The 25137-nt window shown below is 39.7% G+C and overlaps 1 protein-coding gene across 4 annotated transcripts in view; it reads left to right on the forward strand.

Moving 5' to 3' along the window:
* LOC139917980 (glutamate receptor 2-like) overlaps positions 1-25137 on the forward strand; it is a 129998-nt gene that overhangs the window by 98063 nt on the left and 6798 nt on the right. For 3 of the 4 annotated variants that reach the window (XM_078282750.1, XM_078282749.1, XM_078282751.1), the window contains 5 exons: positions 3642-3796; positions 3882-4080; positions 4545-4792; positions 12126-12240; positions 23119-23253. In XM_078282750.1, coding sequence (XP_078138876.1) covers positions 3642-3796; positions 3882-4080; positions 4545-4792; positions 12126-12240; positions 23119-23253 — 852 coding nt within the window. Of the gene's footprint in view, positions 1-3641; positions 3797-3881; positions 4081-4544; positions 4793-12125; positions 12241-13529; positions 13645-23118; positions 23254-25137 lie in introns of all 4 variants that reach the window. The other variant, XM_078282752.1, reaches the window with a different exon arrangement.

Here is a 25137-nt window from a genome sequence, read left to right on the forward strand (position 1 = left end):
TGGCCTTTCAAGTGAATAAAATCTACTATTCACTAGGGCTGCAACAATAACCACATTACCTGTGTACTGTGGGGCACAGCATGTTACCGTCATTACCCCCCACCCCTCCCCCCACCGCTGCACTTTTATCTGTGTTGATTTTGATCATAACTCCAGTCGTATTTAACACCATAAACTCAGCAATCAGCTCCCTTTCCACCTAAAGCTGATGTGGACTAAGGGGCGGTGTCCACCAACTGACCTGTTGAGCACTTGAAGCGCCGGTGCTGAGCGCTTTGGCAGCATCAGGTGAACTCTGGAGTGGGGAGCTGAGACGACATCTCCTGGTGTTGTTGCTATGCTAAACGTTAGCCTAGTTAAGGGTAGCTACAAAACGGCAGGATGCCGGCTCTTAGTCCCGCCCCTGCTTCATCCTCATTGGTTGGTAGAACTCTGAAGTGACATTGATGAGCGGTGCGCTTCAGAAAAGTTGACATAGTTTCAACTTGAGAACAGGTCCAGCGCTCACGGCGCTCAGCGCTAAAAAGAGGTGAGGTACCTGTTTTGGGTCGTAGGCAATTAAAGAACAGTGCCAGCGCTTTTTTCACAGGTCTATGGTGGACACAGGGCTTAAACGACGCAATTACAACCTGCACACACACTGGACAGAAGGAAAGCCATGGTTTACTCACTAATGTAAGTCGCTATAGTTTCTTTCTCTTCTGTTGCTCCACTCTCTGTCGGCAGCCAGCTATGTAGGCTACTGAACTGTACTGTAAGTGAAGCTAATTTTCTAGGTTAGGTAACATAGCTTAGTAGCTGTACAGGTAGCTGACTACATAAACTATGCCATTACACATAACTGCAGATATAAACCACACTGGTCCTAAAAAAAATAGTTAAACACTTCGGTAACACAATTTGAGACCCTTATTGGTATTTCACTTACATGTGTAGGAGAAAGAAAGCCAGCTCTGTGTCAGTCTTAAACCCCTTCAGCTCCCGTCTAGCTCTCGACGAGTGAACGCCCAGCCGCGGTTAACTCTGGTCGGTCTGACGCCGTGCTTGCGACACTCCTTCATAGCTCTTTTAGCCTCTTATAGAACTAGTGCAATTGTTCAGCCCCTCCTAAAGAAAACAAATGTAGACCCTTAGTAACTTAAGACCCATCGCCAAACTCCCCTTCCTTTCGAAAGTATTACAGAAAGTTGTTTTTAATCAATTGCAGTCTTTCCTAAATAACAATATATTTGATAAATTCCAGTCCACGTTCAGAACACTCCATAGCACAGAGTCCGCCCTCCTAAAGGTATCCAATGATCTCCCCTTAGCTGCAGACTTTGAAAACTGTGCAGTGCTTTTTCTTCTTCACCTTATCTCCGCTTTTGATACAGTTGACCATTCCATCCTGCTAAACCGTCTGTCACTATACAGGGAATAAAAATATGATAGATACGACTATGTATTTACAGATGTACAATTAATATGGAATTGTGCTCAGAAAGTCAGTGAAAGACAGGGATTGTTTGTAAGCCCCACTGCCATGGGAAGAAACTGTTATGGTGTCATGAGGTTCTGGTCTTGATAGACTGCAGTCTCTTGCCAGAGGGGAGTCTCACAAAGTTGAGATGACTGGGATGAGAAGGGTCAGCCATGATCATCTCTGCACGCTTCCTGGTCCTGGAGGTGTGCAGTTCTTGGAGAGAAGGCAGGTTGCAGCCGATCGCCTTCTCTGCAGGGCAGATGATCCGCTGCAGCCTGTACTTGTCCTTGGCAGTAGAAGCAACAAACCAGATGGTGATGGAGGATGTGAGGATGGACTCGATGATGGTTGTGTAGAACTGCACCATCATTTTCTGCTGCAGGTTGAATTTCTTCAGTTGCCGTAAAGTACATCCTCTGCTGGGCTTTCTTCATGATGGAGCTGATGTTCTGCTCCCACCTGAGGTCCTGGGAAATTACGGTGCCCAGGAATCTGAGTGACTCCTCTGAGTGTTGACTGGGGAGTCGACCAGGATGAGGGGGGTGATTGGGGCTGGGCTCTTCCTAAAGTCCACTACCATCTCTACTGTCTTTAAAGCATTGAGCTTCAGGTTGTTTTGGCTGCACCATGATGCCAACTGATCAACCTCCTATCTGTAAGCAGACTCGTCACCATTTGAGATTAAGCCAATGAGGGTCGTGTCATGCGCCGAGGTGCAGCTGTTGGTGTAGAGGGAGAAGAGCAGAGAAGAGAGTACACAGCCTTGTGGGCAGTGTTGGGAAAGTTACTTGGAAAATGTAATCAATTACTCTTTACTTATTACAAATTATTAGTTAGCTCTATTGAACAATAGCCTACAAAGGAGCAGCCAAGAATCAGCCAAACAGTGCGGGACAACTGCACACATTTCCCTGGCAAATCGCCTAAAGAGCAGCTGCACAAGGGAAAAACACATGACATAAAGACATCAGCAACATATCCAGAGCCAAAGGCGAATATTTTAACAGCCACTCCACAGGCGCGCTTGATGGGGTCGGGGTATTGTACTTCATATAAATGTTTTTGATGTTTGAGAACTGGTTGAGGGTCTCAACCTCATATCCTCCTGACCTCAGATAATCTGTCACTTCTTTTTCTGCTGAGTAGCTGTCCTCAGGCTCTGCGTCAAATGCAAAAAGTCCATTTCATGGCTGGCTGATGTCGTGGGCACTACAGGTATGGCAGGGTCCTCCGTAGGAGCTGTCGCACGACACTCAGCTATCAGAAGCTCCTTCACATGCTCTTTTCTACCACCATCTCTCAGCCATCGGAGTTTGAACTTCGACAAACTGACAGCTCCAAGAAGTGCATCTTTTCTCTCCAATACATCAGCAAAAGGAGTCTGGATGGCCTGAAAGATTACAATTAGATTTATTTATAATAATTATATAATAGCCTAATTACAAACATTTAAAATTTAATACATTTATTTATTTAGGCTATTTACGGTAGATTCACTAGACCAATATAGTTTTCATTTAGTTTCATTTGATTTCATTTTTTACCTACTTTAATCTATATATATATATATATATATATATATGTGTGTGTGTATATATATATATATTTATATATTTCTTACTATATTTATATATATGCAATACATCACTGCTAGGTATCTTAGATCCTCTGATCAAGGGCTTTTAGTCATCCTTTGGTCTACATTATCCTCTAAAGGTGACAGAGCTTTATCCATTGCTGCCTCTTAACTGTGGAACTCCCTTCCATCACATATCAGGTCAGATAAATCAGTATACAATTTTAAGAAACTCCTGAAGACACATCTGTTTAGCCTGGCTTTTAACTGTGCTTAATCCTGTCTTTTCTCCCTTTTGTACCATTTTCTGGTTGTGCTGTATATGTCTTATTCTGTTCTGTACACTTTGGATTCTGTAATTAAGGTGCTATATCAATAAAATTGAAATTGAAATTGAACTGTATCCTGAGTTGTAAATGTTACTTTATGGTTGGAGGGTAGAATCAGGGTAATATCTCAATGTGCATCCTCTTGTATAAGAATCAACTTTGTGTTGCTTCTAGTGAGGGAGTATGTTTTCATGTGGGTGCAGTGTAACAGGGAGGTGGAAGGAGAGGAACTCAGCTGAATGGTTGCATTAATGATTTATATTTAATCTTGTAGGTGTCCAGATTCAGCCCCTATGAGTGGCAGCTGGAGGAGCCAGAAGATGGAGCATTGCCATTGACAACGGAATCCACCAATGAGTTTGGGATCTTCAACTCTCTCTGGTTCTCTTTGGGTGCATTCATGCGACAGGGTTGTGACATCTCGCCAAGGTTGGCATGGCAATTTACCCATGTGACTCTGTTTTTACTACATATTCCTTCCAATCTTTCTATTTATCTGTCTGTCTTTCTGCAGGTCTCTATCAGGCCGTATAGTGGGAGGTGTGTGGTGGTTTTTCACTCTGATCATCATTTCATCCTATACTGCCAACCTGGCTGCCTTCCTGACTGTGGAGAGGATGGTTTCGCCCATAGAAAGCGCTGAAGACCTGGCTAAACAGACAGAGATAGCATATGGCACCCTGGACTCTGGATCAACCAAGGAGTTTTTCAGGGTAGGGGTGAATAGATGGATAGACAGACAGAGACAGGCAAAGACTGCCAATCCATACAATATCCTGGCTGATCTATACTGACAAAAACAATTTTTGCTGGCAAATGGTGTAGTTACAACTAGACTGAGCTAGCAGAGCTGTGTTTTGCATAAAATGTTTGGAATTTCCCACTCTCACGCACACGCCTGAGCCTCGTTTGGAGGAAAGAGTTATAGGAGGGAGGGAGGGAGTCAAATCCTTGCTCATTTCTCCAAAGTTGCCTACCCCAGCTTTAAAAAATATGACATATTTTCATATAACGTACAGTACTTACTGCAATGTAAACAAATCTTTGTATCATAAACATTGATATTAGCTAAAAAGGTGGGGTAACTATGAGTGAGTTAAGTGGGTTTACTCTCCACTACAGCTGCTGTATTAATTATGTCTCTCTGTGTCTCTCTGTCTTTCTATCTCATCTCCAGCGCTCTAAGATCGCCTTGTTTGACAAGATGTGGCAGTATATGAAATCAGCAGAACCTTCCGTCTTTGTCAAGAAAACTGCAGAGGGTGTCCTTCGCGTCAGAAAGTCCAAAGGGAAATATGCCTACCTGCTGGAATCTACCATGAACGAGTATATCGAACAGAGGAAACCCTGTGACACCATGAAAGTAGGAGGGAACCTTGACTCCAAAGGCTATGGCATCGCGACTCCAAAAGGATCCCCATTAAGGTGGGTGGATCAGTATAACAATGCTGCCCAACCTGAACAGCCGTGTCCCATTCACATTACTAGCATGCTACCTAGCATACTGTAACTCTCACCACTCCAACAGCCAATTTCACCACATATTCAAAGTCACCATACCTTTAACAATTTCTATCCAAGGAATATTTACAATTAATGCAATACGTTTTACAATTGAATCACTGACAGAATGTCAAAAAGTAGAGAGAAACATCCACATAAATGTGTCAAATCCAGCTTGCATGCTCAGAAGCAAGGCATGAAATGTAACCTTTTAGTCAATCAGCTACAGTGGATTCAAAATTTCAGTAGCCATTTTTAAGTTCTTAACAGCCAAAGTAATTTTTAGAATAGACTAATATTGAAGACAGCCTGGCTACTTGCCATAATGGTTAAAAAATTGCCAGCATTTGGCTGGTTGCCAGTGTTTAATGGTTTTACTGGTTGCTAATTTCAAGCCCTGCTCAGGAGTATGGAAACATGGGGAGTGTTGTATTCTGGTCCCAAGCCTTAGTGCCAAGTGGGTGGTGTAGTATGGGAGTGTAGCGGATGGGGCATGGCGGCTTACTCGTTGTTATAATAATCCACCTACCCTGATGACATCATCACAGTGGTTTGTATCGTTACCATGGTTACCATCTCTGGTCACCAGCTAGTGGTGGTTGCCATGACTACATGGGAGTGGGGGATGAGGTGGGATTCAAGTTGAACATTTTGGGTTGGCAGGTCTTAAGGAAACAGTTCACCTAAAAAAAAACTCAAAAAGTCCTATTGGGCGAAGAGTTTCTACCGTTTTTGTCTCTGTTATTATTATTATAATTATATTTTATAACTGAAAGGGTATGTCTCTTCACGCCACACTAAAACATGACATCATGGTACAAGGATGAAACTCAAACATTTACTGTTTCTCCAAACCGTTTACATTAAATCTCTATCCTCACTATCTAGTGAGGATAATTTGACTGCAAGCTTTTCATCTAACAACAGATCTCTGAAGCATAGAGAAAGTGGTACGAGAGGAATGAAATCAGTGATATTTTTTTTTATTTAACCTTTATTGACCTTTGGTTGGCTCACTGAGCACACATGCTCTTTTTCAGCAGCGCCCTGCTTCAACTTCATACAATATCAAAATTCAAAATTAAATGAATCACTTTCATGAAATGAAAGTGTTTTGGATGATCTGGCTCTTTAAGACCGGGATCTGGGTGGGTTTAGGCTTTAAGGGGAGTCTTGTTATCTATGATTTGTGAAACATTGAGTTTAAGCCACAATCCCTTTTCACTTGCATTGCTGAAAAAAATTCAAAAATTGGATGAATTAGATGAATGTTAAAAGGTATTTTCACAATGATTTCACTAAAATGCCCTCTATCATAATTGCCGTTTCAAATCAAGGATTATGGCTTCAACTCTTTCTGCTGTGTGTGTGTCTGTATTTGTATGTGTGTGTGTGTGTGTGTCTGTGTGTGTGCGTGCGCGTGTGTGTGGTGAATATAAGAAAGATATCTCATTAAAAAAAAAAATGGTATGAACAGCATTGTAATCAGATATTTATTTTTACTCTAATTTGTGTCAAATATTAACATGGAAGGAATAATCCAATAATCCAAATACCTCACAGAGCCCTGTTTTATTGTATAGTCAGCTACGTTATTTTCATCAGACAAATTATGGGAGATAGCATCATTAGAATTAACACAGCAATCAGACGATCAATTTATCTTAGTGACAAAGAATTAGCAAAAACTGCTTGAAGCCCCAGTCAGTAAGTCAAATTACTACTAGTGGGTTTAGCTTTGAAAGCTGCTAAAACATGATTAATCTCTGAAAATGATTGACAGAGCTGTTGCTCCAATGACTGACAGTCTGTATGTTTTGATGTTACACTTAAAATGGGTGTTAATATAAAAAATATAAAACAGAGTTGTATTTTCAGTTACAATGGGTTATGAAATGTGACAAAAGCTAATTTTCCATCCAAAAAAACCCTTCAAGAATTTATCTGGATGTTTAGGCAGCCAAGTAAATTATGGACCGGGGTTTTAAACAGTCAATATCTCATCAGTTTGTAAAGATATTACTCAAGCCTATGAACAAGATCAATATAGAATGTATAGAAAATTATAAACTATTTTCTCCAAAAGCATTTTATGTATCAAACTTTTACCCAATAAATATTGTGAATATAAAATATAGGAATATTACACAAACTCCTCAGATGGAAAACACAACCTCCTGTCTAGATCACACTCACTTCTTGTTTATATCAAAATGCAGATGATGATCCAGAGAGAGAGAGAGAGAGAGAGAGAGAGAGAAAGAGAACATGTGCGCTTGCATGCTGATCATTCAGTTTTTGTCTCTCACTGTTGTGTTCTGTTTTTCAGCAAACTAGCCTGATGGCTGTCTGTCTCTGTCTGTCTGTCCTGCCTTTCTCTCTCCCTCTCTACTTCTCTGTCACTCTACCTGTCTGTCTCTGAAAGTTACCTTTCAACTGCAAAAGCATAGTATATTTAATCACAGTTGTGGTAATTGTATTTGTTATATTCACAGTCAAACCTAACTGATGTATGACTGCTATGGTTGTACTAAAACATGGTAGAACCAGAGACACAAACAGGAAGAGCCTTGACGAAACAAAAATCATTTCTTCACTTCCCACTATTTGCTAGGAATACTCTGATCTGAAACTGTTTCAATTTTGGTTGAATTATTCATTGAATTCACACATGCTAATATTCAGTAATGTAATGGGCTTTGGATAAAAGCATCCATCAAATAACATTTAATTTTCCACTTTTCCCATGTCTCTGCTCCTAGCATGATCTGTTTCATGACATTAAGTTGGTACTGTTACAAGTAGACTGTATGCTTGATTTTATAATGTCAATAATATCAGAGCTGGATTCAGTTCAATATACCCAGGAAATTCAAAGGGTCAAAACCTTTTGGCATGTGAAAATTGGCATATCCAACCTATGAAGAAATAAATGGGAATGATTACACGATCATTAGTAAATTGCAGGTGCTACTTGCAATTCAATCAGTCAAATATGAAATGAACTGAGCCCAGGCCTGGTTCATGGTCACACATTGACACCATATAATATAGTTAGAGTACATTAGATGTGCCAATAAGCTTCATCTTACATTAAGCACTACATAATACATTAAGCTCGTATTTGATAAGCTTGTTTTATTTAAATAAGGCACTAAATACCACACATCATTGAATACTATTTCACCCCTATTCCCCTCTGCCATAATATTCTTAACTTTACGTCAAGGGCTCTTCAACTTCTTCAGCTGGATAGTCTGCACCTGGAAGCCAAGCCCATTAAAACATACTAGTACTCTGGTCATGTTGCACAAAACTAGTAGATGTAGTCTCATTAAAATACAGGGGTACTCTGGTCATGTGGGACCCAATCTGAGTAAATGTCGTCTGTCAAACTAGGACCCAGAGTCTAAATGATCCTCCTTTACACCCCTTGACCCCAGCCACAATGTTAAAGCTGATGTATGTTAAGGACAAATGGTTACATTTTTACACCCTTGATAATAATAATAATAATAATAATAAGAAGAAGAAGAAGAAGAATAACATTATTTATACAGCACTTTTCCAATCAAATGTTACAAGCAAATAAGATAATTGTATCAAAACAATAAAAGAGTAGATAAAAAAAACCATTACAAATGAGAATAAAAATAAAAAGGGAGACAACAGGGATAGAACAGGACATTAAAATGGACATTATAAAAAGGCTTTCCTGTACAAGTGTCCTGTACGTGATTTAAAAGATGATACTGGAAACCAGACCTCAGGCTAAGCTCCGGCTCATAAGGGGTTAAAAAGTCCAATAGGTAGCTGCAGGACAGACCCCATTGTGCCTTAAACGTTTTCAGTCAAATATTAAAATCTGCCCACAGGCAACCAATGTTAACTACAGATATTAGTGAAAATGTTTGGAAAAAATATGATTTAACAGCCCACCATCCCCTTTATTAAATCTGAACTAACTGCCCACTGTATACAGCCCTGTAATGTTGCACTTCATAATTTCCCCGAATTTCCCCAAGGGGATTAATAAAGTGATATCTTATCTTAACCCCTAGCATAGCTCTCCTTAAAGGATAATTACAGTTATTTTCAACCTGGGCCGTATTTTCTTAGTTTTTGCCATCATGATGATTGATTGTGTTGAAAATTTCGTCACTTACTTCATTGTAGAGTATTCATACCTCCAGGTCGGCAGGAGCGCTGTGGTCCAACACGGGGCCAACAGTAATCTCCAAAAGTTGAATCCAAAAAGCGATTAAAACTCTTTCAACCCAATAACACTGCAGTTCCACATATCTTAAAATAGGTGCAATTGAACAATTATCACTATATTTTAGTTATAATAGTCCGTTTGAAACTTTTTTAGCATTGCTCACACAATCAAGTCATGTCAGAAGAAGCAAAAAAACAGGATTTTGTTGCTTCAGTTTGAAAGCATTCTTTGCGTGTTGGAATGCCCACATCCAAAATAATTTGCATTTATTAATTTAAAATCAACCATAAACGAAGTACAGCAGATATTTCTCGCTTATGAGTGTGGTTGGTTGTATTAGTGTGAGTGTGGTTGATTGTATTAGTGAATATAACTGATAATTGTGATTTTTCATACCCTGGACCACCAACAGTGAATTTGCTGCTATTTTTTCACTGCTTGCAGCACATTTCCAGATGGGAGATATCAGAGCCTAACAAAAATTCCCACATATCCTCCTTATTATTAGGGTGACCAAATCCAAATGACCAAATTGCAGGACAGACGCGTTATATTCTTTATCTTAGTCTGACAATAATGGAAGAATTTTACAACTTCACTGAATTAGATTCAATACCAGGCCTAAAAAAACTCACTGTTTGAATGGCAAGACGACATCAAATGTTGTGCTATATTGTAATAAAACATTCAAAATAACATTTATTCATTTTCCCCTCTCTCTCTCTCTCTCTCTCTCTCTCTCAATCTCTCTCTCCACTACCAAACCAAACCCCTTAATTTTATCCCTGAAATGTCCTTAATTTCTCATTACATAAACATTAATTATACATTAAAAATATCATAGCTTTAAAAAAGTAAGGTTAGTATCATGGGTTTATAAGGGATTTATTCATGGGTTAATTCACAGAGACACTGGTAATTAAGGTTTTTTTTAAGGGTTTACAGGTTATTAATGAGTTATTAATGTAAAGTTCCTGTGTCCCTGAATTTTACATCAAATTAGAAAGTAAGTAAATTAAGGGGTGTTTAAGGCGGTTTTGATGGGCTCTCCTCCATTAATAACTCCCTTAATTAATTTTAATAGAATTTTGCCTTAATTAAGGGGTGAATTAATGTAAATGTAAGGATTTTTTCAGTGATTAGTGGTTAGTAGATGTCTCTCTCTCTCGCTCTCTCACTCTCTCTCTCTCTGGAACTGTTCGAAGTGTGCGACAGTTTCAGAGCGGCAGAGAGAGCGCGTCGCCATAACCATAGCAACTCACTGTCCTACTTCTGACCTGACAGCAGGAGGAGGGGAAACACTGCTGCGCCGACTCTCTTTGCAACATAAATGGTGATAAATGACAATATTATAATAATATAAATTCATAGATTTTAATTTTCAAGCTTCAGTTTATTTAAAATGCGAGACATTTCCATCTGGTTGCAGGACGCGGGACAATATGTCAAAATGCGGGACTGTCCCGCACAAATCGGGACGTTTGGTCACCCTACTTATTATTACCAAGAGGTTGACATGATGTTTTTTCACAATCGGCAGTTCGTATACAGAACATCCAATGAACGCAGCATCAATGGTCTACTTGCCAATGAGCTCATGCTAGTTAAAATAACATATCTAATACCGCAATATACACAAGTTTCAGGCAATGGATAATTGGACAGTGCAAGTAGGCAGGTCCCATTGCAGTGTGAATGTTATTGTGTGGAAAGGACGTGTCTTAATCGGTTTTTGGATTCAACTGTTGGAGATTACCATTGGCCCTGTGTGTGTGTGTATTGGACAGCTGCTAGCGACCTGGATGCATGAAGCTCTACAGTGAAGTAAGCGATGAAATTTTCAACACAATCAATCGTAATGATGGCAAAAACTAGGAAAATAAGCCCCAGGATGAAAATAAACTGAATTATCCATTAAGGTCGTGCTGAGATATTGATGCTGTTGCTAATAGTCAATAGCAGTGTGCTAATCAGTAATCCAGGTTACAGTGTGCTAATAGCTAATTACGATCACAGCGTGCTCACAACTCGTGCTTATTTTCATATAAGCTGTAAAGATTCTGATTTACTGATGTGAGTGACTGAATGGCTAATAGGTTGCTCCTTAAATATTGATTAATTACCGTGATGTTTCTCACAGTAATAGCAGTGAATGGCTAGTGCTATTTGCTAATCAAATTAATTTCTGACTGATATAATAACTAAAATAAATAATACTAATACTATTTTATTTTAACCTAAAGTTAATTACCCTACATTCTAATGCCAGCATCCATCCCTCAGGTTTACTTGGGCTGTATGGGGATTTTTAGAGTTAATGCTACCAAGTTAACTGCTATGAGCCATTCAACTGCCTCACCAAAGTATGCGTGTGAACCTGTCACCTCCCACTGTTTAAAGGATAATTCCAGTTATTTCTGACCTGGACCAAATCATCCCATCATTTGCCATGATGCTGATTGATTGTTACAAAAGCTAATGGTATCATGCAAGCCACTAGCCAGAACCATCCAGCAGGTGAAGTTAGGATGTGAGGGGGACCACTGAGCAAATACTGACAAGCTAAAAGCCCTTGTGTTTATCTACATGTGGTCCCTAAATAAAATCAGTGAACCTGACTAAGAGCTAATGCTAACATGATTACTGCTGGCAGCCACCCAGGCAAATTGAGTTTGACTGTGATGGGGACCAGTGAACTGTTTGTGTGGTTCCATTAAGAAACATGTGGTGACACCAGCTAAGAGATTTTGTTTACATAATACCTGCTAGTGTTATCCAGCAGGTTGAGTTTGGCTCCTAACAAGCATTATAGCTAATGCTAGGAAGCATTAGAGCTAATGCTAAAAAGCTAATACTAATAAGCTTGCTGCTAAGAGTATTCCAGCTGTCTCCTTTCTGTGTTTATTTCCCAATGTTACGACTTTATGCCAACATGCAAACCACTAGGAGCCATCCACCAGATTGACTTTGGCTACAAGGGGGATCTGTGAGCTAATGGTAACAAGCTAACCGCTAACAGCCACTGTGTTCATATAGAAACGCGGTGAACCTGGCGGTGTTAAAGTTGAACGAGCAGGGGCTGCTGGACAAACTGAAAAACAAGTGGTGGTATGACAAGGGAGAGTGCGGCAGCGGAGGAGGGGAGAGCAAGGTTAATACATACACACACACACACACACACACACACACACACTAAAGCACACACACACAGACAGTGAGGTAATGTAGGTAACACTGGGTATCAGGAATAAGAAATCAGAGGAAGCAGCACAGTCACAGCGCTGTAAGCAAACACAAAATCAGGCGCAGGGTAAGAGAGTTACACTCTTACCCACATGAACAGATTATATAACAATAAATATTCATAATTAACTCTTGATTAATGTTAGAATTTGTTGATAAACAGTTAATTAATAAATCACTTATTAAGTATTTAATACCTGACCGATAGGTGGTGCTGCTGTCTGTGCTACTTCCTCCAGCGATGCGCTGCAGCCCATCTGGTTGAGGTCAGTGTTCACGCAGGTTCCAAGGGCAGGGCTAGGGTCAGGTGACCTCAGACCAGACGGCCGCAGCAGCGCTTATCGCTCCCTCCTGGCCAGGAGGAGAGCTATTGATGGAAAGAGTTTGTACAACCTGGCCAAACTCTGTCTATCTATGGCTCTAGCCTGGCGGGCAACTGGTGTAGACAAAGCAGAAAGGCTTTTCACTGCAGTGCCTCTCATTCTCTGTCTCAGGAGCCAAATAGAAGAGCCCTAATATTCCTGCCAACCCATTAGAGTGGCCCTAAACCTAATGTGCATAGCCCTAGCCCTTAGCTTAACCGTAACCCACATCGTGCTTAACCCAATCCACATACTCAAAAAACATTAGAGACAGTTTCAGAGAACATACTGACCCACATGGTACAAGGACACCAGGACCTTCATTTTTTTTTTTTTTTTTTTTTTTACAGCAATAAAATAAAATGGTCTTTAGTAACATTACATAACCCTCCTGGGGGTTGTAACTTTGTACTTCCCTCTAATCTCTACACTTAAACATATTAAAGGCTTTTAACCTTTGAGCAGAAATAGAAAGACTGAAACATTTCATTGTCATAGATGCACAAAATTTTATAAAATTCCAGTTATTCCAAAATTGTATCCCCCAAAATCCACTAAGTACACATTTTGGCATGGTCACTGAAAGTAAAGTGATTGATCATTATCAAGCCAAGTTTTAGGAATTGTCCCCTTCTAATCATATCAGCAAAGCTAGTGTCATTTTTGGAAGATACAGTTCAAAAAGTGTTAATTGTCAATTAAAACCCCTGGGCTCAATCTTCAAGTCGGTCATGGGCCCTGCCTTGGTTGCCAGACCAGAGTTTGAGAACCGCTGCCCCACTAATAACATAAGATAACATTGATAATGATGTTATTTATGTTATTCCCATTGAAGAGTGCCAGTAAACCTTGCGGTATTGAAACTGAATGAGCAAGGAACCCTAGACAAGATGAAAAACAAGTGGTGGTACGATAAAGGAGAGTGTGGCTTCAAGGACTCCACCAGTAAGGTTAGTTCTATATGTGTATGGAGATAAAACCCCGTTAAAAACACACTGTCTGTCTACACGTTTAACGTACACAGTAAGGTTAGTTCTATGGAGATAAAACCATGTTAAAAACACACTGTCTACATGTTTAACATACACAGTAAGTTTAGTACAGTAGATACAGGAGAGTATGACGTTTAAATTTTCTGTCTAGAACTCTAACACAGTAAGTCTAAGCTAGATAAGATGAAAAACAAGTGGTGGTATGACAACAAAGGTTAACTAAGATTAACTTAAAACCACATCAAAATACAGTCTGTCTGTCTGTCTGTCTGTCTAGTACAGTTAGGCCCACATATACTGTTCTATATTGTGTATAGTGTTCTGTCTAACATTCAGTTAAGTTAGTCTCTGTCTGTTTATTTAACACTCATTAAGTTTAGTCTGTCTGTCTAACATAAATTAGTGTCTATTCATACTGTAAAGTTACACAGGTGTAGGGGATGTCCTCCAATGTAGGGAATATTAATGTAAGGAATATATAGTAATATCTTCACACACAGGGGCAGTGATTATGAAGAATTATTATAATAATATAAGGTGGCACAAGTGATTCCTACAATATCTAAAAATCTGTCTCATATCAGTCTCATAAAGTTAACTATCAATTTGGGATCTCAACTAATAATTGGATAATTATTAGTGAAATTGCAATATTAATAGTTAATCTTAATTAAACTACAACATTACACCTTTAGTTAACACTAAATTCATAATACTGATCATTTCACTAAGGGTTGAAGGATAAGGAGAGGTCTTTAACAGCAAAGGTTGGTTCATTCATGTGTTATGTAATCCAGACAGAAGAACCTTTTACAATCAGCACACAGTTGATTGAATAAGAGTTTTAAAATGTGTATGCGTGAACATGGGTGAAGGTATGTGTGTGTGTGTATGCATGTGTATGTCTTTGGCTATGGGCTATGTGTGAGCATGCTGGGTGCATAGCCAGGTAGGTGTGTGTTTGTCCTTTGTTCTGGGTTTTGGCACCAAGACAAACTAAGAGATGGTGGAGGTTTTGAATCTGGTTGTGCCAAACTCAGTGGAATCTGAGAATGATAGTTATTCAGTATTGTGAGATCATGAAGTCAGATCACGCAACCCCAAAGTTTGTGTATTTTAAGTCTCTACTTAATATTGTAACTTTTTGGTATTTGGCTGTATTTTCCAGCACTGTAGATATGGTTGCAGCTGTTGCAACCTTACTTGGAGTTGCTTGGTTTGTTGCGTTGCACGCGGTTCAAAGCTTGTGGTTTCAAACTCTGGTTTTCCCAGGGCAAAAAGAATTGTTCAGTTGCATGTGGAGGGAAAGAGAGAGTTTTGTTTGCTCCTCAGCACGCCATCTGCCATTACGCAGGGAGTTCCCATTCACATCTGCAACTTGTTCTCAAGGGAAGAGAGGATAAGCTTCTGGTGTAGGCCTCTGGTTCTGGTCGCTCTGCTTTCTTAGCAGGGGCATTTCCTTTCACATCTGCAATTGCTCTGCAGGGAAGAGAGGATAGGCTGCATGTATTCACTCCATTTTGGAGCAGACAGGACAGTCCAGGCCTTGGGCCGGTCTGCGTGTTTCTCTGCAGGCTTCTATGAAGCCGGCAGGAAAGAAAAGAGAGAACAATGGCTGCAATTGGTTTTATGTAGGGCTGTGAAAATTAACGCGTACATTTTTGAGATTCATTTGAAATGTTTAACGTGTTAAAAAAATTAACTCAATTGACACAGCTTCGTTTTTTTCCCCCACAGTGCAGACGAGGGCAGAGGGCGTCTTTGTCTGAGAGATGCATTGTTTCCCATACACAGGCAAAATAAAAAGTTGGTCAATGTATAGAAATGGATCTAAATCGATCTCGAAAGCGCCTGATGTGCACATCACATTATGTTTGTAATTTGGCGATGCACAGACCAGCAGACCAGTTTTCACTCAATCCGACAGCCTCCTGTTGTGAAAACGAAAGTGAAACTTACAATTCCTTAATTTGCTCCAAACTCGCACGTGTTAGTAACAGAATTTTCTAAACGGTAACCTGATAGCAAGTCTTCTGCTGCCCCACAAACTTTAACGGTAGGTGACATTACCTTGTGGTATTTAAGTAATGTTAGTGGAATTAGTTAATGTAACTGATAACCGTGCGGCAGTGCTTCAATGCATTGCATCAAATTGAATAGAATTGAACACACTCTCCATGGGCCTGTCAATAGGCCTCTAGAGGATGCCATGGGCCTGTACAGGATCTGCGCTTGTGGATTTTTTTGCTCAGTTTTGTTTACTTCCTGCAGTGGCTGACTTGCCAAGCCATCCTGACTAATGATGGAGAAGGACAAGGATGGAGTTGTGGGTGGAAAGTTTCAGCTGGTACTTGAACATGTAGCTTTTGTTATTATTTCAGTTATATAAAAGTTGCATATACAGAAATATGCCTTTTAAGCTGAATTTTGATGGAAATGACTGATCTGTAGTTCACAGGGGAGAGTCTGCCATTAAACAATAGTATTTGATTTAAAGTGTACTTTTGTGCTGATTCTACATTAACTTGGTGATTTAGTGATTTATTTGGTCATTCTATGTTTAAATATGTACGATTACAAGCTTCAGTCTTAAGAAAAAAAAGCGATTAATCGCGATTAATCACAGCAAACGGTGCGAATAATTAGCTATTTTTTTAATCGATTCACAGGCAAAACTAGCCCTGTGAATCGACTAAAAAATAATTTGGCCACGAGTTGGCCACTACTATTGGCCACTTTTTTTTCTTCACCTTGCCTTTCATGGTTTCCATAAATATAAGCTCACACAGAGCAAAATTTTAGAAACACACATTGCTACAAACCTTGGTCGAGCAAGGTTCACTCTATACTAGAGAGAGAGCAGCGTCCGTTTAATTGTCCAATTCAATTTATTATTATGACATCAAACATTAATATGGGTGCTCACTTATTGAATTGGACGATTAAATACAAAGTAATTGGTTTAAAACAGTATTTCTACCTATTTACAATCTTGCGCTTTTATTTTGAAGGCTAAACAGCCAAACCGGACATCTTGTTTCTGGTAAGTCGAGCTAGTCTTATCTATCGAGGCCGGGGTGCGCGCAAACGTGATGTATTTTGAAAACAACAGCTAGAGTAGCGATTTCAGCTAAATAATGGTGTAAATGTCGGTCTTTTCAACTCACTTTGGGATCTTTTGGCTTCAAGAGACTTGGATTATGCTGGAAGAGCTGCATGGAGCCATTTTATGGTTATTTTCCGTTATTTTTTGAACTGTGAAGACAGGTCTCCAGCAACTTCAGTTGTTTTGGAGACCGCCGCAACACACTTCAGCTGGGAAGCTCCGGGACTGTTGTATGGACTAACAAACTTTACCCGATTTTCTACTGGCATGGGGGTGAGTAGATAATGACTAAATTTTCAATTTTGGGTGAACTATTCCTTCAACAATTTAATTTGTTCACTCTGCATGAATGTCTTGCTGTAATTAAAGATTGGATGGCACTAAACTTTCTTCAGCTGAGTCTCTCGGTGTAAAAACTAAAGTGAAACTTAAAATTACACAATTTGCTCCAAACTCGCCTGTGTAGAACGAGATTTGTAAACAGTAACTTGATAACATGTCTTCTGCTCCCCTACAAACTGTAGGTAACGTTATTACCTTGTGGTATTTAAGTAATGTTAGTGGAATGGGGTAATTTAACCGATAACCATGTCACAATGCTTCAGTGCATTACATTGAATTGAAATGAACACACGCCGTGGGCCTGTACAGGATCTGTGCTTGTTTAATAAAGAATTGGTGCTTCAACTTTCATTTTTGTCTTTGACATTTCCTTACAATAAATATTTTTTGATCTTATATAGCCTCTCCTCTACATAGACTGTCAGAAATGATGCCTTTCTCCTGCTCAAAGTAGTTCACACGTCTTTAACTATGTAAAAAAAAATAGCCAGGCCAGTGCGGTTCACATTATTAATTCAGAATGGTCTTTCATTCAAGATGGCTGCAAATATTTGTGCCTTCAAAGGCCTATGATTTCCCAAATAACTTTAGAGTTTGCACAGCTTAATTGCATTTATGAGCTGTTTTTGTTATGGAATTTCAACAATTTCCAGTTTGTGGTGGATTTTATGAATGTTTTATGCTTGATATGAGCATGCCTGACATTTGCACCGTTTGATCTGAACCATTTAAAAATATATATATTATTATGATAATAATAATAATAAAGATGCTTCATGAAAATCTAAATCTTATAGCCCTGGATATCCAATTCTGCTTAGCCAGAATCAATGAGTTTTGCGGTGAGAGGGAAAGACAGCGATTTGGTGACATGAGTCCACTGTGAGTGCACCAAGTGTGAGGAGAGCTCATGCGCAAGAGGACATTCAGGCAAAATACCAAATATTACACAGTGTCATTTTAAAACTTTAACTTTTTGGACAATATTCTCTGGCAGATAAGGAACAGATTTAAAGACCACAAGAAACTTGCATTCCTTTCTCTCCTTGACGCGCAACGTTTCCAAACATTCCAGGAAATATTTCCAGATGAGGCCTTCCAGAACTTTACGCACAGCCACGGGTCCCTTTTCAACCTGCCGTGGCTGAGAACCGAACTCACCATTGTGTATGCCATGCCCGGCTTCCAAGGAAAAGTCCTGTTGACCGCCTGTCTTTTCTGAACTTTACGCACTCACCTGTTTAGCTGTAACAATTCCAACGTCTGTTGAGAGGACCTTCTCAGCTCTTAAACAAATAAAGACGTATTCAAGGAATACAACAGGACAGGGTCGACTCTCAGCACTGGGTACCATTGCCATTGAGAAGGATCTGTTATTAGGGCCTGAGCACCGACCGGTGCGAAGCCCTATTGAAATGCAAGGAATTATTATTATATTTCCCTCCAATGAATCGCATTTTTAAGGGGCTAAAGGTGCTCGGATAGTTGCGAAACTTTGCACATGCCTCACAAGTGCTGAAAAATTTTATATTTTATGGCTCTTGCACATGGGTGTGGCAAAATGGCTCAATAGCGCCCCCTACAAAATTTCAAATAAATACCCGTCGCGCTACGTTTCACCTACATGTACGAAATTTGCCAGGCACATGTATCATGTCCAGACTTAAAAAAAAGGTCAATGGGTGCCATGACCTAAACCCAACAGGAAGTCAGCCATTTTGCATTTATTGGGCATTTTTGGCCATTTACAGGGGTCATACTTTAACAAACTCCTCCTAGGAGGTTAATCGGATCCACCTCAAACTTGCTCAGCGTATATAACAGACCTTGACGATTAAAAGTTAATATAAGCTTGAGTTTTCGTCCAACCGCATGGCGAGGCGTCGAATTTCCATGTTTCGCCACGAAACAGGAAGTGCTATGTACAAGGGCGGATATTTCATTTCACTGTTGGGGGGGACAATAAACAGAAAAATTTCTCAAGAGCAATTCCTGAAGGGGACACCAAAGGTGCCGCCAAAAGTACTGTTGTATTAAATGTATATAGAGGTCCATTATGAAACATTTCCATAAGCACTTCATTCCTTTCTTATGAAGATTTTATCAAATTGCCTTTGATATTACTGGGGTCTTTCTACTTGGCGTTTCGGTGCACTGAAAAATGATCGGATGTCTGTTTTTCTTTTCTCTGCCATTTTAACTGACCTGGCTGGCTGACAAATAGACACACACACACACACACACCCCACACACACACACACACAGCATGCAGGTTATTTACAGTAGTAGGTGAGATGCAACACCTATTAACTGAACTAAAGCTAATATATGCCTAATTAGATTTAGTTTTCCCGAAAAAGCAGATCTCTAATGTTTTGCTGTCAATGTGTAAAAGTCCAGAACGCTATGAAGCCTGCCAGAAACTTACTTCAGGGTCTTTTTTAAGAATTAAGTTTTCATTTATTTCCAAAATTATAAACAAAATTACATAGTGGCAGCCATTTTACATGCAGTAAGAAAAAAAGAATATACTTAGAACCTAATTACGTAGGGTAAGTTAATCTTAAATAGCCTATTACATTATAGAAATATTACTGTTACCATCTACAAAAGATAATTTTGGTATGAAAACCCGCATTTTAATTTAACCAAGTATCCTGTATCATAAATACATGTCTGGCATTTGTAACAAACCAAACCGCTTGAAAATCGGTCGAAAATTCAGTGAGTTATGAGGATTTTAATTGTGGACAGACCTCCTGCCTCCATACACACACATGCATTAGGAGACGCGGCTGCTCCGTACCAACACGCTGACGCACAAGATTCAACCGCGAGGTAATGGAGCGAACAAAAGGCAGGTAGGCAGTGGACCAAACCACTGTGAGGCATATGAGAAGGGGGGGGGGGGGGGGGCAATCTTTCGAAACTTAAAAACGCATTTTTTTGTGTCTATAATTAGCACAAGTGCTTTCAATGCATATTATTATATTATTTAAAATTATATAGTTATGTTTACAATGATATATTGAGGGGGACAACTCTCTGTTTTTCCCAGGAAGGGGGGGTCCGGACCCCCCTGTCCCCCCCGTAATTTCCGCCCATGGCTATGTAACTCGACTGTACATGGTCAAATCTGCCCCAAACTTCACATGTTTGATAAGTGTCATGGCCTCAAGACATCGACATGGCAATATTCAGTTATAGTCATAGCGCCACCTACTGGCAAAACAGGAAGTGGTTTGTAACTCCACTGTACATGGTCAAATCTGCCCCAAACTTCACACGATTGATGACAGTCCTGCCCTGAAGACATCTACAAGCCGATTTTAAATCATAGTCATAGCGCCACCTACTGGCAAAAGGAAATGACATGTTTTATACTGAAAATTCAGAGCCGCATCAACCGGTCAGTGTCCAGTAACGCCGCCGCGGCTGCGGCACACCCCAACGTGCGCAAAGTGCGAGGGCCCGATCATCACTGCTTGCAGCTTTAATTGGACTTGAGTCCAATAACTCACCAGTGTAGTAGAACAGCACTGGTGAGTTCATTTTATGCTTCTTGTGAATTCACGCCCATGATAAGCTCAGGTGTTAAGACTTAGCGGAATATCATTATCTACTTATCCTCTTGCCAGTAAAAACTCAGATGAGTGTTTTTTCTTCATACAAAATACCAGGAGTTCACCAGGCTCACTGCCGGACAAGCTTTCTTCCAAACAATTGCAGTAAATGGGAAGTGGCCCTTTAGGCCTCAAAAAGGGCAAAAGAGTCCATAAATGTTCTCCATACAGCTCGTGCAGCATAATCCAAGTCTTCTGATGCCATGCCATGGCTCTGTGAGTGGAAGAAAGCAAAATTTAATTAGGTATTTAATGTAAATCAAGTTTTCCTCCATTGTATTCAGCTTCTGCATTTCAAACCTCAGCTAGGTTTGTGTGTGCGACAGCGTGCGACTCCTCCCTAAATTAATTATTCAATGTATGGGCTATTCTAATTTTGCCAGCAACCATGCAGTGGGCTAATACAAGCCTAGTTTTTAATTAGGCCTATTTATTTAATATACAGCACAGCTATTGGTTACTGGAATTGGCTGAAGTGTTTGAGACAAACTCAGTGAGGTCATCATAGCCTCCTTGAAATCGGATCTCGTGAGGTTTGGAATGTGGAAGCTGAATACAATGGAGGAAGACTTGATTTGCATTAAATAATTGATAACATTTTGGGGGGTTTTTTTCACTCTTTTCACACTTTTTTCACAGAGTGATCTCATGGCATCAGAAGACACAGGTAATGACTTACATGCAATGGCTAGACATTTCAAGGAGTATCATGGTTGTGATTCCTCCACCCTTAACCACCCTATAACAAAAGGGGATAGACTTCGTTCTATTAATCAAAGGGAGAATTATTGGATTTTTGAGTTGTGTTCTACTGTTTATCCTAGAAGTAGCACAAAAACAGTTTTTCATAAAATGCAGGCGGACTACACTATGTACACCTGATTTTTGATCCAAGGAATCTGTGGAAAAACCAATTTTGTTTCTAAGTCAAACGACACAGACGTTATTGGCCAAAATGTAAAATGGCTTTTTATAGCGCCAACATCTGGTTGATTGGTTGCTGTGGGTCTTATGGTTTCTGAGCTCCAGATACTTTTAACAGGAGAAAAAGAAGCAGAATCCTAACAAATGCAATATTCAATAGTTACCAATTAATAACAAACTAATGTTAAGAATGATAAATTCACCATTAAAGACGGTTATTTTAAAGTGTGATCAACTTTTTTTAAATTAATTATTCAATGTATGGGCTATTCTAATTTTGCCAGCAACCATGCAGTGGGCTAATATAAGCCTAGTTTTTAATTAGGCCTATTTATTTAATATACAGCACAGCTATTCAGCAGTTACTGGAATTGGCTGAAGTGTTTGAGACAAACTCAGTGAGGTCATCATAGCCTCCTTGAAATCGGAAACCTTCCATGACTCTCTAGGGCTGGGTATCAGGTGCCTGCTCAACAGGCTGTTTGTCACAGGATGCTCCAAGCTTATGCACCCATGGGTCTCGCTGCATAGTGCTGCTGTGATAGCACTCTTCAGAGACTGGAGCACAGGCAGCATGTCTTCAATAGTCTGCCAGTTGTCATCTGTGAGTTCCATAGTTCTGGCATCATTCAGCTTTGTGATGGTTGTGTCAGAGAGGGTGGTGCACACCGCCTATCTCTGCTCATTAAGCTCCTCAAATTTATAGCAGATTGAATGCATACGACAGTGCTGAATGGGTTTTGTGTTGTGGCAGATTCTGCTCCTCCCGTTAGCTCTTCAGGCCAGTGGTCACAATAGTACTGTACAAACAAATCCAAACCTGCTCAGTATTCCAACAGAAAACCAAGGGATTCTGAGATTACTAAACATAACAGGACCAATATGGATACTGTAGCACTGATACTGTACCATAGCCATAGTAGTATGGGTACTGATATTTGTCTGTCTGTGGAGCTGAAACCCTGTCAAAACCATTCTGTCTGTCCACCAGGCAAGGTTAGACTGTTTGTCTGTAGTTTGTAACACTGTCATTGTCCCACACACAGTAAGGTTAGTCTGGTAAATTAGAAGGCTGTGGCTCCAGTATGAGTCTGAGATTAATAATTGACAAGAGTGGAAGCTTATTATTTGTAGGGAATACTTGAAAGTCTCATTGGATGAAATTAAGTTATCTTCTAACTTTTTGACCATGATCAGCCAGTGAAGTCACACACACACACATTCACACACATGCATGCGCACAGTTTTTTCACACTAATTTACACATATTTTTATTTAAACACTGGATACAGGACATGGTTACACTGGTAGTGTGTGTTAGAGGTTGAGTCTTGCTATTACACCTTAACACCCCACTGACACTGCTCTCTGTGGGTGGCTGGCTTTCTGTGTGTGTGTGTGTGTGTGTGTGTGTGTGTGTGTGTGTGTGTGGACCAGGAGAAGACCAGTGCTCTGTCTCTCAGTAACGTAGCTGGAGTCTTCTACATCCTGGTTGGAGGCCTGGGTCTGGCTATGATGGTGGCGCTGGTTGAGTTCTGCTATAAGAGCCGGGCTGAAGCCAAGAAAATGAAGGTAATATTTTCTTTTCAAATAATTTACTTTCTTAACTGTTATTATTAATTATTATTATTACTATCACTATTATTATTATTATTATTATTATTATTATCAAAGCTGCTACATGTAGGATTCTCACTAAATATATTGTTAGCACTATACTCTATAGCCGTAATGAGCTGCTGTCAATCAGCAGATTTATTTTCTCCCCTTCTGTTGATTTTGAAACATCACATACAAGTCTACCAGAAAATAACTCTTTAAGATTTTGTCAAAAAGTGTATGCACTCAGGCAGATCATTGGGAATACTGATAACTAACTGTAACTGATTTTAACTGTTTGTTTGTTTTTTTGGTTGTTTTTTTGGTTGTTGTTGTTTTTTTTGCTAGCATTTGACTGCATATCCACCACTGATTTGACAGCAATATATTAAAGAGATAGGAACAGATCATTTTAGAGGAGGGGAGAGGGGTGCCTCTGGTTTCATCATAAAAAATGTTGTCTTGCGGCATGTTATCCATTTGAAAAAATTGTACATGATTTTTCAGCTACACCCCCAGTTTCAGTGCTCTCTGAATAATTTTCCTGGAACGGAATGTGACATCGGAAGAATGTAGGTTATGGAACACCAGCTCGGATTGAGGAAAAAATTGTTTTATCTTCTCTGATTGCAGAAATGTTGTTGGGAGCACATGTGTAAGGAAATGTATATATTCAAGTTTATCCTGCCTAACCCAACATTCACACAGAACACAAAAAAATGGTGGCGCAAATGCGTGCAGTTATCACAGCCAATTTAACACCCAAACCTCTTCTATTCCAATTTTATGCTTTTATAGACACCAGTTTTCAGCATAGGCTAACACAACACTGTCCTAGTTATGGCAGGCTTTAGCTTTTAAAATCCAGTTGTATTCATATTTCCATGGCTAAGAGACCAGAACTGACACATAAGTATTAATTCATGACTTAATTTGTTCCCAACATGGATGTTTATAAGTGGCTGGGATCTCTTACATTGATTCCATGAAAGATGATAGCCATTATCCACACAATTTCAAGCAGACATGGACACATTCCAGACATGGACAAAATCATATTTTCTTTTAAAATCACTCCACAACCTGGCGAAAATTTTTAATTTGTTACTATGTTATTATGTATCTAGTGCTAGTAACCATTACAATTTTGCTGTTTTTGTTGGATCAGTTTGTCAATAAGTCGCAAAAAGAAACCTGCCACAGGAAGTTGTAATGCACCGGTTTAGCTGTTACTATGATGACGTGAAAAGGGCCTATTGCATCACAATCCACTCTTGCATCCCTCTTAAATACATTTCTGAGCCGATTTAAATTCACTTGTAAAAAAATGTGTTAGGCGACTCAAAATTACATTTACTCTTACACTTAGACACTCGCCCAAGATGTAGGAAAATGTAGGAAAAACCCTGCAAAACAGAAGTAGGACTCACTTTGAATTGCTCTGCTTGTTGGTATGGAAATAAATACACAGACGAGTACAGATGCTATCCAGTCCTACGGTGCCTAGTTCGGTGTGCAGTAGTTGCTGTAGTTGAAGTTACCGTACGACTTTAACATACGGTGCTGAAAGAACAGGGTAGCTGTCGGATATTGCAAGACGAATGCGAGTACCGTCAATAGAACTTGCAGAAGTTACCTGGTGGTTAGTGTGCATTAGTCAGAGTTAGACAGTAGTTACAGTTACATCTCCCAGGAGGGAGATGTAACTTTTAAAATCAGCCATGCTTAGAAATCATTCGCTATTATTAGCATCACATGAAATCAAGAGCCACCACAGTGGTCTGTGGGATGGCTGTGACCATTCCATGACTTTTCATGAAGATGTGTAATTTATCATCTATCAAAGTTTTGAGCTCA

Source organism: Centroberyx gerrardi, chromosome 3 (assembly GCF_048128805.1).
Source record: "Centroberyx gerrardi isolate f3 chromosome 3, fCenGer3.hap1.cur.20231027, whole genome shotgun sequence".
NCBI lineage: Eukaryota > Metazoa > Chordata > Actinopteri > Beryciformes > Berycidae > Centroberyx > Centroberyx gerrardi.